Source organism: Podarcis vaucheri, assembly GCF_965113315.1.
Source record: "Podarcis vaucheri genome assembly, chromosome: 8".
NCBI classification, from domain to species: domain Eukaryota; kingdom Metazoa; phylum Chordata; class Lepidosauria; order Squamata; family Lacertidae; genus Podarcis; species Podarcis vaucheri.
Window position 1 is genome coordinate 51,782,458 of NC_138766.1, and position 11,545 is coordinate 51,794,002.

At 42.7% G+C, this 11,545-nt stretch overlaps 1 protein-coding gene and 1 long non-coding RNA gene across 3 annotated transcripts in view; one reads left to right on the plus strand and one right to left on the minus strand.

The window, feature by feature from the left end:
- LOC309539026 (desmocollin-1-like) overlaps positions 1 to 3,346 on the minus strand; it is a 29,918-nt gene extending 26,572 nt beyond the window's left edge. For both annotated transcript variants that reach the window (XM_082234797.1, XM_082234798.1), the window contains exon 1: positions 3,254 to 3,346. In XM_082234797.1, the coding sequence (XP_082090923.1) occupies positions 3,254 to 3,331 (78 nt within the window). In that variant the 5' untranslated portion in view covers positions 3,332 to 3,346. The remainder of the gene's footprint in view (positions 1 to 3,253) is intronic.
- Positions 3,347 to 3,804: 458 nt separating this feature from the next.
- Positions 3,805 to 11,545, plus strand: part of LOC309539081 — a 79,131-nt gene continuing 71,390 nt past the window's right edge. Inside the window, exons 1-2 of the long non-coding RNA XR_014222675.1 lie at positions 3,805 to 3,925; positions 6,713 to 6,770. This is a non-coding gene — a long non-coding RNA (uncharacterized lncRNA). The remainder of the gene's footprint in view (positions 3,926 to 6,712; positions 6,771 to 11,545) is intronic.

Sequence of the window (11,545 nt, forward strand, 5' to 3'; positions counted from 1 at the left end):
ACTTTAACTCATTGTTTTATTTGTGAAGTTCCTATTTTCATCCAAAAAAAAAGATAGCAAACTTTTTCTGAAGTGTTTGCATTTTAGAACAATGGAATTCTGTTCAATAAGATAGGCTTTATTTATTTTAAAGTATTGTGTCACAATGAAAGCATTATAAAAATGGGACTTGGGTGGTATGTATAAATCTTATGATTTCAATGGGATTCAAACATATTAAACATCCTGTTCCTAAACACCTTGTTTGAAAACAAGGTACAATTATATCAGCAGGCCTTATAAGTAATACTGTATCTATAATTGTGAAGTACTTAGATGGAAGAGTGCAAGTTTCTCTATACTGCAATATTAATTGAAACAAGTGGGTTCCATGGAAGTCAATTTGATACACTGTCAACTAATTCACATAGGACTGAGTGTAAGCAGTTACTATACATTAGATTGAATACCATCAGTAGCAGAGGACACTTAAAAAAAAAAGCAGGAAAAGTCCATTGAAGGGGAAGTAAAACCAATCAATTAGGAAATTAAATTACTGCTATTTCTGGCCACAAATGGCAAGCTAGAAGAGCCACCAATTAATAGTTATATTATTATTAATGTATTGAAGCCAAGGGGCAAGTGAACTATTTGCGTCTTGAAACGAAAATCTGGTAAACGTGCAGGCTCTCAAAATGAATCTGAGCAGCACTCTGGTTGTGCTTTTGTATGGATTACAGAATTAGGTTGATGGCTTTGAAATAAATTAGAATGTTGATTTAATTAGTTTTTAAAGATATCAAAAATAATCCAGAGTGGGACTTAGTCTGAAGCAAATGTGCACATGACTACAGTCATTACTCCAATTTTTTTGATGTTAAGGAATGATACAAACAATTGTGAGAGAAAATTCCGATCAGTAACTCAATACAGTAAGGTACTGGGAGCCACAGAAAGGCTATGGGGTCTATAAAGATCTCAGTAACAAAGTAAGCCCAGTGTTTTCCATAAGTCTAGCATGATACTGGACAAAGGAAGATTATTTTAAAGTAAGGTACATTTCTTAAAATAAAACTGATATAGAGACTCTGGGCTGTGTAAATGAGCCTATTCAAATTAACTGGACTATTGCTTACAAAGGATTAGAAGCTCAAATTTCAACCAGCATGTCTATGTCTGCACAATCACTAGTTTTTATAGATTTTAAAAAGGATGTTCACACTGTTAATCATGTTCCCCATTTGTGGGTTGGATCCAGACAAGCATACAGGCAAAGCAGGCCTATTGAAACCAAGGGGACAAGTTAGCCGTGGCTTTTATTTCAATGGGTCTACTCCCAGCATGACTAAATCTGGACCCAACCCATTGTCTGTATTTGACAAAGGGTTGGTAATTTATATAAGCTTCTTTTTTTCTACTAGGCAGCCAGCACTTTGGACAGCTTTAAAGGGGAATTGGACAAATTCAAGAAGGCTATACCCATCAATGTCTTCTAGTCATGATTTCCGTGTGCTCCTCCAGCATTGGATGATATGTGACACCACCGTCTGGGGAGCAGGGTACTGTCTCATGTCCTGCTTGTGGGTTTCCCATAGGTGCATCTGGTTGGCCACTGTGAGAGCTAGAAGGGGACATTGGCCTGATCCAACAGAGCTCTTATGTTCTTAGATGCAACCTTAGAATTATTATTTGAAACATGCAAATCAAATTCACTGCAATAAGAGTGTACCGCAGCTGTTATTTCCTACAAGACTGACAAGGGGGGGGGGTATTTCCAATCTCCTATTTGCTTACAGCTTTTCTGGTAAACATAAACCCATTGGCTACAGAAGCCAAACTCAGAGAACAACAATAGTTTACTGATAGCAAATGGCTAGAAAATTGTTATTTTTTATTAAATCTGTATACCGTCCTATACCTGCAGGTCTCAGGGCAGTTACAACATAAAATCACAATATGAAAACACAAAATACAGTGGTACCTTGGGTTAAGTACTTAATTCGTTCCGGAGGTCCGTACTTAACCTGAAACTATTCTTAACCTGAAGCACCACTTTAGCTAATGGGGCCTCCTGCTGCTGCTGCGCTGCCAGAGCACGATTTCTGTTCTCATCCTGAAGCAAAGTTCTTAACCTGAAGCAATATTTCTGGGTTAGGGGAGTCTGTAACCTGAAGGGTATTTAACCTGAAGTGTATATAACCCGAGGTACCACTGTACATAATAAAAAAGAAAAGCAACCTAAAAGTCGCCTCCTCCCAGTCTCAAATAATCCGTTTCAAATACAGCAGAGAAATTAGGAAGAAGAGGTACTGAATTTCCTGTGCCTCTAGAGAGTTTTGCCCCCACTTCAGGACCTCTTCCAGGCAAATATATTCCCAAATCTAATACGTAAGCACGCAGATTAAACATCTCACAGGTATAATAAGCATGCCGTCAATTCTAAACCAGCACATTTCCTTTTCAAAGTGGGAACCATCCCGGGGAAGACTAAGGCAGATCAAAGGCGCGAGTTAATAAGGGCAGGGCGAAACCCGCAGAGCACACAAACGCCACTTAGCCAAGGCGCGTCGCCGATTTGAAGAAGCCTGTCCCACGGTATATTCCATCGGATCCTAACTCTCCCCACCCCCCAAAAAACCCCACAGCAAATTCCAGGACGAAACTCACACCCTGAACGCCCCCCTGAAGTCACCGTGTGAAAAAAAAAAGCTACTTGAAAAAAAACTGAGCTCACTTCCGAGTCAACGCGTCTCTCCTTTTTTAAAGGAGTCCATGCATTTTCTCTCCTCGCCACAGCACAATGAAGTCTCCCCATTCCCACTTTTAAAAACTTCAGAGTTTCGCAACTCCTACGAGAACCCCCCCGCCCACCCATTTTCTCTCTCTCTGGGAATATGCAAGTCGGAATCTGGGGAGGGGAAGCTTCTCCCAGCTTCGAGCCGGTTTCGAAAGCCTAAGAACGAAAAATTACTTTTCGGTGTGCGCAAATAGCATAAAGAGTCCGGCTTTTTGTTTCTTCCGAAGAGACGTCCCTGGAAAATTCAGGTGGGCGCTGCCCCCCCCCCGCTCCCCGCCACAGCAGCGCCTCCCGCCCAAGAGCCCCGCGGCACGTCCGCCAGGCCGAACCCAACGAACTTCGCCCCGCAAGTTGCCACTTCGGCGCCGTTACCTGTCGCCGCCGCCGCCCAGACTTCCCGCGCCTCTCTCCCTTCAGCCCCCCCTCTGCCTCCCTTCTCCCGCTCCACAAGGCGCGACTCCTACTCCTACTACTCACCAGGAGGCCGACGAAGACCCGGAGGCCGGCGTCCGTCCACCAGCCCCCCCTGCGCCGCGCTCTCGCTAGCGGGGCCATGCTGCAGCCGGATGGGGGTCGCGCGCGCGAGCGAGTGAAGGTGGGCTCGGCGGGAAAAAGAGACCAGCGGAAACGGCGGCGCGCGCGCGCTGGACGAGAGACCAGGTGAGTCTGAGGCGACCCGCCTGTCTCCACAGCAGGAGCTGCAAGGGTGGTGGCGGCAGCGATAGTGGATCAGCAGAGAGGCGGAGACGGTTGTTTTCTCCTACTCGGGTGATTTTTTATTTTTTTTGTCCTTCTTCTGTTAACTCGAGTCTCCTCCCGTCCGCTGGAGGATTTGCCTCCGAGCGAGGGTGTGGGGCGAGGCGAAGGGAGGTGAGTTTACCTCAGCGGCTCTTCTGAGCGAGCACCTTTAATTAAGTTCCCTTTTCTCTCTCTCTCTCTCTCTCCCTCCTCCCTCTTTCCCCTCGCCCCGCCCCGCTTTCTTTCTTTCTACTCGGCCAGGGAGTGGAGCGGGAGACACCCTGGTTGGCCCCGACCCCGCCCCGCTGCTGGGCAGAGAGGAGATGCGCGGAGGATTAACACGCTCCTTCCCCAGCTGCTTCGCCACTGACTGTGTCCGGAGAGCGAGACTCGCGCGCGGGCAGGGCAAAGGTGCGAGGCGGGCCGCGACGTCACGGCCTCTGTCTTCAGGTTGCCCTGGACGTCCAGGGCCGCCTCTCCAGGCAAGCCCGGGCTGCTTCCGTGGGCGTCTGGGAAACCAGCAGAGCCTCCCACCAGGGGAGACCCTGCAGACGCCGGCGCCCTCGCCCACACTCAGATCAGGAGTTCACATAGCTGTCTTTAAAAACAAACAAACGCCTCGTTTTGAACAGGGAAAAAGTCCCTACGAAGTCTAGTTTCGCTTTTCTAGACCCGCTTTCAATGCGTCCATTCCTCTCTCTCTCTCTCTGCTTTCGCAGGCCAAAGCGACGTCCTGCAGCCGCGCCCTCTTTTCTCTCAGGGTGCACAGGTTGCTGAGCAGAGAGCGTGCACGTCTGCGCCTGGCTCATTTTCTGTTCTTAATAACAGAATTATTTGTAAACGTGGATTGAGTAGTACTAAACAGGATTACTCTCATAACAGACGAGCATAGGCGCCTTTAAAACATTTTATCCAGTACAGACGGGATCTTTTTTAGTGAGGCGAAAGAAACACAATAAAGAAAAATGTGGGTACCCACAGAGAAGCACCTTTCGGGGTGGCAGAACACCACCTGATTTATTAGGAAATGTTTTAGCATTTGGGAACTGTTGCACAAGCATGTATTCTGAATGGTATGGATAACTGTATGTTATACTGTAATCTGGAAACATTTTTAAGGGATTCTGCCTATATTCTATACCACAGCTCACTTTTTTAGATTACTAATTAACTGACCACCACTATTTACTTCTGTTAATACAAGTATACTTATTGTTTTTTTCTTGATTGCATGGAAAGGCAAACCAGTTGCTGCAGAAGAAAGTAGCTATTACTGAGCAATCATAAATTGTCAGATTCCTGGGTTGTGAAATACCAGCTTCTATGACAGGGGGAAAAACTTTTCAGGGTGATCCTCTGACACTGCAGTCTTTAGCATACAATAGGTGTCATATTTTGCACAACAGGACAGTTCAAATTGTATTTCACAATGAGACTATCCAGTGTTGGTGTGAATGTGTGTGTGTGTGTGTGTGTGTGTGAGAGAGAGAGAGAGAGAGAGAGAATAAAGGAGCAATGTGATTATGTGTAGGAGAAAGAATAAATGGATAGATAAAATAATGAATAGAAGAGAGGAAGGAACTAAGCAGAGGCTGGAGGACCCAAAGGGAGGCAGGTGTTTGTGTGTGTGTGACACAGAGAGAGAGAGAGCGCACACAGTGAATTAATGAGAAAAAGATGAAGGGTGAGTGGAAGAGAACCCCAAAGGGAGTTAGGAAGGCTGGCCATTAGGGTTTGGGAAAGCCTATGTATGAGAGCTCCTGCCAACCTAGCAGTTCGAAAGCATGTCAAAGTGCAAGTAGATAAATAGGTACCGCTCCTGCGGGAAGGTAAACAGTGTTTACCTTTACCTATGTGTGAGAGAGGGAGGAGATAGATGGATGGAGAGAAAGGGGGTGCATTGTCTCTGATCTATATAGCCCCTGACCTCTTTCCTCTGAAGGAATGTGATTTTCAACTACAATAAGGTTGCCCACCACCCAGAATTTTGAATTGACAATAATGCTAATACAATGAGAGGTGCCATATTCCCCCAGTTGGGGCAGGTCCATATTTAAAATAGATGTTGCCTATTCCATATCATCACAGCCCTGTCAGAACAGGATGGCCAATAATGCAAACCTGTAAGGCCATCTAAAGATGGCTATTTCACCCAAATAAGATTATCCAGATCTGAGTTAAATTGGAGTTACGGTACCATAAGAGGTTCATGTTAACACATACAGTGGGAATTAACCATAGCAATGAGACAAATACTATTGATTATCAAAGGATTATAGGGATTATAGAGGAAAGTATTTGACCCTCTTATAGTTCTGTTGGGAACTCTCTGTGTGTATGTGTGTATTTGCACTTGCCCACCATTATGCAGTAGTTTGCATAGCTGGTAACAGATGGCGATGCAAACTACAGTGTGTGTGACAAGAAGCAGTGGATGGCCAGCCATGGGGAGCTGCAGAGGGGCAGCAAGAATATGCAGCTGCTGACTCCTCCACTTTCCAGGGTCAGCGGCCCTGCCCCTAGGATCCAGATCCTCAAGCAGGCTGGTACCACTACTGACTGCCCTCATCCTCTGCAGCTGGCCACCAGTTAGCACGTTAGTAGTATGAGGAGTGGCATGGGAAGGAAAAAGATGCCCATAAGCATTGGTCAGCCTCATTATCCATAGTGGCACGAGGTGGAAAAGGACAAAGTGGCAGGCAGCCAGACTCAGGATCCATAGTGTCAGGAGTAGCACGAGGTGCTAAGGAGAAGGTCTCAGCTCCCCTGCACTGATCCTTCCAATTGATGCCTGGTGTTGAAATGTTCAGTGTGGGGTGGGCTTGCAAAATGCAAGCTTTCTCACTTTCCACTTGGGCAGCAGCAGGGGGAAGGAACACAGTTGCTGTGGGAAGCAGGAGAAGGAAGCAGGGGGTGATTCAGAACCTGGGAGGGGGTTGATGAGTTTAGCGACCAGGGGCACAGCCATGTGTGTGCATGTGCATAGAGTATTATGTTTGTAGCATTTTAATGGCATTTCGTATATTGCTGATAAAACTGCCATAGGCTTCAACTTCCATATATTTAGGCATGAAAATGAAAAGTATGAAGTAAAATGTTAATGAATAAATTAACATGCTTTGGAAGACACGGCGGGAGGTGATGCAGGTGTGTTTGTGTGTGTTTTTAACTAAATCATCTTTTTTTATTCAATACTAGACTCAGACTAGACCAAGAGAAGCAGGTTTTCAAGTTATATTGGATGCATGTGAAATAGGTAAGGCGTGATACTTCCAATATTGTAATTCTACATTACTTCTTACTTTTTATTTTAAAAATATCTATGATTGTTAATTTATCTGAATATATACTGCTCACTGAAGATACAAGGACTAAAGTTTTTAGTCTCCATGTACGTACAGATGTTTATATGTTTTTAGTGTTACTATTGATTCTGCGGTCTGTTTGCTGTTTGATATATATATATATAGATATATATAAAACACTATTTATAATTTCTTCAGAGTTCAGTGCATATTTCGTTTGTGTTCTTTTACTGCCATTTAAACAAGAATTTAGAATGCTTACCATACTCAAAACTGGTACTTATATGCCTTTTTTATTTCTGAATTGAACTTTCTCTTTTGTGGGGATATTGTTGAAAGATTCCCTTTTATTTAGAAGGTAGACCCATATCCAAAATGAAAACCAAATAACCAATGTACAAATAAATAAAGTCCTGCCTAAGAGATTTGCACCACTTCTTATTTCTCTTTTTATTTATGGTTATCCCATCCATGTAGATGACACACAACTTGTATTTTGTTTTGAGAATAATTACCCATAATAACCTATGTGCTATTCAGTTATTATTCACACTTTAGACTCTATGACCAAATAGACCATGGAAGTGGCACAGTGATTTTATAGCACATTCCTTTTTGTCCTGTCCTGATGAACCATATAGGATTCACATTCCATATAGGAATAGTTGCACTAGAAAGGAGTTGCACTAATGTATCTGCAGAACAATCTATGATCTGTTGTGCTATTATTTTCAATCCTATTATTAAGTACCAGTCAACCACCTGTTATTAATGCAAATGTGGTATGGGTGGGAAGCTTCGGAGTATGCATAGTGTTGCCTGAGCACTATTATATTGGGCATGGATGCAATGTCATAACTGTGGGGTAGCCAGCAAAGGGCAGAGGCAGTTATTGCAAGGGAAGACCTGCACTTGGGTCCTGCTTGCCTGCTTCCTATAGACATCTGGTTGGCCACCATAGGAACAGGATTCTGGACTAGATAGGCCTTTAGCCTAACCCAACAACATTCTTCTTATGATCTTATGAGGAGCTTCAGCCACTGCAGCAATAATTGTTCCTTATTTTAAACAATTATTTGCTGGTTCAGGGTTGTGGTTTTGTGAGCCCAAGGGTTTTTCCCTCAGAGAGAAGCCACCCATTCCACATGGCAAACTGCTTTTGAAATTGGGGTTTTCAAAGCTAATTTATGATATCACATAGGAGTCACTGCTAAGAACATAGAAGAATTACTACCTGAATAAAATTTATGTACATGTTGTATCCAATTCTGCCTGCGTACATGGTGCTGTTGTCATTGAGATATATAACAAAGTGTCTTTAACAATATTTTATTGCAATGTTTTTCCAGTAGCTTGTAAGTCTTTCGATTGTATACATTTTTTTCAAAGTATTGTTGCAATTTCTCTGTAACCACAGTCAGTGCTTAAAAAGTAAATCCCTTTCATAACTGTTCTCCTAAAACAATACAGTGGTACCTCGGGTTAAGAACTTAATTCGTTCCGGAGGTCCGTTCTTAACCTGAAACTGTTCTTAACCTGAAGTACCACTTTAGCTAATGGGGCCTCCTGCTGCCGCTGCGCCGCTGCCGCATGATTACTGTTCTCATCCTGAAGCAAAGTTCTTAACCTGAGGTACTATTTCTGGGTTAGCGGAGTCTGTAACCTGAAGCATATGTAACCGCTGTAAATTGAGAACATAAATTATAGGCATCTCAGAAATCACTGGAAATTATCTGTCTTATATTCTCACATTTACAATGATGGAAGAGACTAACAGTGAAATCCTGTATGTTTCAACTCGGACATTGAGTCAACAGAGCTTATTGACAGGAAAGAGGATACTGTATTGACTTGCAGCCTAAAAGTCTGTACAATGCAACCTGTAAGACATGACCAATCATAAATGGCAACTATCACATATCAGTTTCTGCAGCCATGATGCCTGGGAGAGAGGGTGTTACAGGAAAAGAGTCACAAAAGCTTATGTGCTGTAGCGGCTGACTTCTTGGGTTTGAATGTGGAAAACTCCATAATAAATCCTGACTTGGCTAGGAAGTGCACTTGATGGCCTTTGGTAAACCATTACCTTCCAAATTTATCTCTCTTTAAGGGTTCTTATTAGGTTATAAACACTTTGGATGATGAGTAATATACAAGCATGAGAAGAAAGAGGTGACTACATACTATAATGACTGTCCAACACTGTGGTGGTTTTGTACTCTGGTTGCTGTGTTAATTGTTTGGGTGACAACAGGGACATTTAGATAGCTGCTCACCTGGAAAGCTTAGGTGTATGTGTAAAATAGTGCTGAATAAGCTCTGACGTGTTTTGTGTAATCTCATTTATATGCTTTACCTTTCCCCTCTCTGACCAGTCTTGTATTCTAAACAAAACTTGGCATTAATAAAAGGCAGTCATGGGCCTAGTTGTCACAGAGAGCAGGTGGGCTGGTGAACCTATATATGAAGGCTGCATCTCTTCAGATTGACGGTAGGGGCCCACACGACTGAATGTTCTTTCCTACACAAAAAATCCCCAAATAGCTGTACCATCATAAGAAAAACAGTAGCAGGACTGTCAGCTTGGCTCCACCACAATCTGCCCCTCTCCCCTCCCCTCTCCCTCTCTGCAAGGGGCAGCTAGAACCTTTACTCCAGGCATCCCCAAACTCAGCCCTCCAGATGTTTTGAGACTACAATTCCCATCATCCCTGACCACTGGTCCTGTTAGCTAGGGATGATGGGAGTTGTAGTCCCAAAACATCTGGAGGGCCAAGTTTGGGGGTGCCTGCTTCACTCCTTTGTTTTCTACATACCAGACCCTTTTGTGAATAGAAGAGGATTAATTCACATAACACATCTGCCCCAAATGTGTCCTTATCCACACAGTTTTAGAGAACTAGGCCTCATTTTAAAACATGAAAACTTTAATATATAAAACAATATATTCTTGTAGCAGAAGATCAGCGAAGCTAAGTGTGCACAGGCACCCTTTTTATCACAGCAAAAGGATCCCAGCTGCTTTTACGATCAACTATTTTGCCACAGATTGGGGCTATATTACTACATTTTCCTGCCTTTTATAGGCTGTCATAACAAATAAGCACAATTTTGTAAAGATGCAAAACTGGCAGAGATTTTAATGGTCTACTTCGCTATATTAGTCCGAATAGCTGTTTTCTTTGGTAGATAAAACAAGGAAACAGTTGAACAAAATCATGTTTTCTGCACACAAATCACCCATCTGGATTAGGGGCATGGAAACCTACACCAAATTTTTAGGGTTTTATCTGCCGTAACTGTAGCTGGGTAGGAGTTTTGCCCACAGCACTGAACAGCTCTTATTCTAGTCATCAGCTTTTTCTACTCTCCGAAACCATCAGCACTGTCAAAACAGATAATTGGTCCAGCAGGAAAAGCCTCAATTTCAGCAACATGAAAGCAGCCTGATGTAGTACAGTAGAAGAAGACTGCTGCGTTTGCATGCATGTCTGTTAGAGTTGACATTTGGGCAATTAATAAATTACATGTAAAAGTGTGCAAACAATGCCTTAAACATCTCTCAAGGCATCTGGGAGCTACACTTTACCCTGTCAGGGTAGTATTTCCGGTATGGGAGGCACAGTTCTGAGCTATGTTCCTTGAGGCTGCAGGGCAGTGTTCTAATTCCTTCTCGCTGAAGAAGTGTCATGAGAAGAAACTTTGTCATATTCTTCTTTCAGCATTTTCCATTATCGCAAGCAGCTTACAATCATAACAGCTCACTTCAGTCATACTGTACAACCTTAATTTATGATGTGACTGTTATACAGAAGTATATTAATATTTCTAACATACAAAAAAATGAGCTCCTGTTTAAATGCCAGTTTGTTTTTGAAAGAACAACACTTTATCAGATATTTAAAATAATCAGCAAGGAAGTAATATTTATATTCAACTAGGCCATTTGTCTTCCACCAGTGGGTCAGGACTCACTGCTGGGTCACAACAGCAGCACTACCATCAGCACATAAATACACTGTATAAAATTAAGAAATGGGCCTCTAAATGCATGTTTAGGTTAAAGGTCTGAAAAGGCTAGCGTCCGGGCAGTTCTCAAAAGTAACCTTTTTGATGAAATATCAATAACTCTCTTTAATTTCAATCGAGAACAGCACTCATCTCTGGAATAAGTGTATGGAAACAGCCTTAATGCATTTTGGTAAAGATTAGATAAAATTGAGAATATTGGAATTTTAAGAAAGATTATTTCTGAAAGGTTGCTATGCCGGTCTTGCATACTTATCTTTGCCAAATTGGTGCCCTCCTGATGTTTTGACTATGATTCCCATCAGCCCAGCTAGCATGGTTGTGTTGCTTGGGAATGATGGGAACTAGTAGTAGCCCCAAACATCTGGAAAGCACAAGGTTGGCAAAGGCTGATGTATTCACTGACCTGAGCTTTGCATACAAAGCTTTTTGAATTTGATTTCATGGCCTCTTGACCTCACTGTTTACAATGTTGTGTTGTGTGTTAGAAAATACATAATGCATCTGAAATTTAGTTTTTTGCTTGGTTAGCTGATCTTCATTTTATGCTCAAGTTCAATTACGTTGTGGACAGGAACCAAATATAACACCAGGCAAATATCAGTAGTCTTTGTTATTGCTATGATTCTTCAAGCACTTGTCCCAAGCCATATAATCTATTACTTGTCCCAAGCCATATAATCTATAATCTATATAA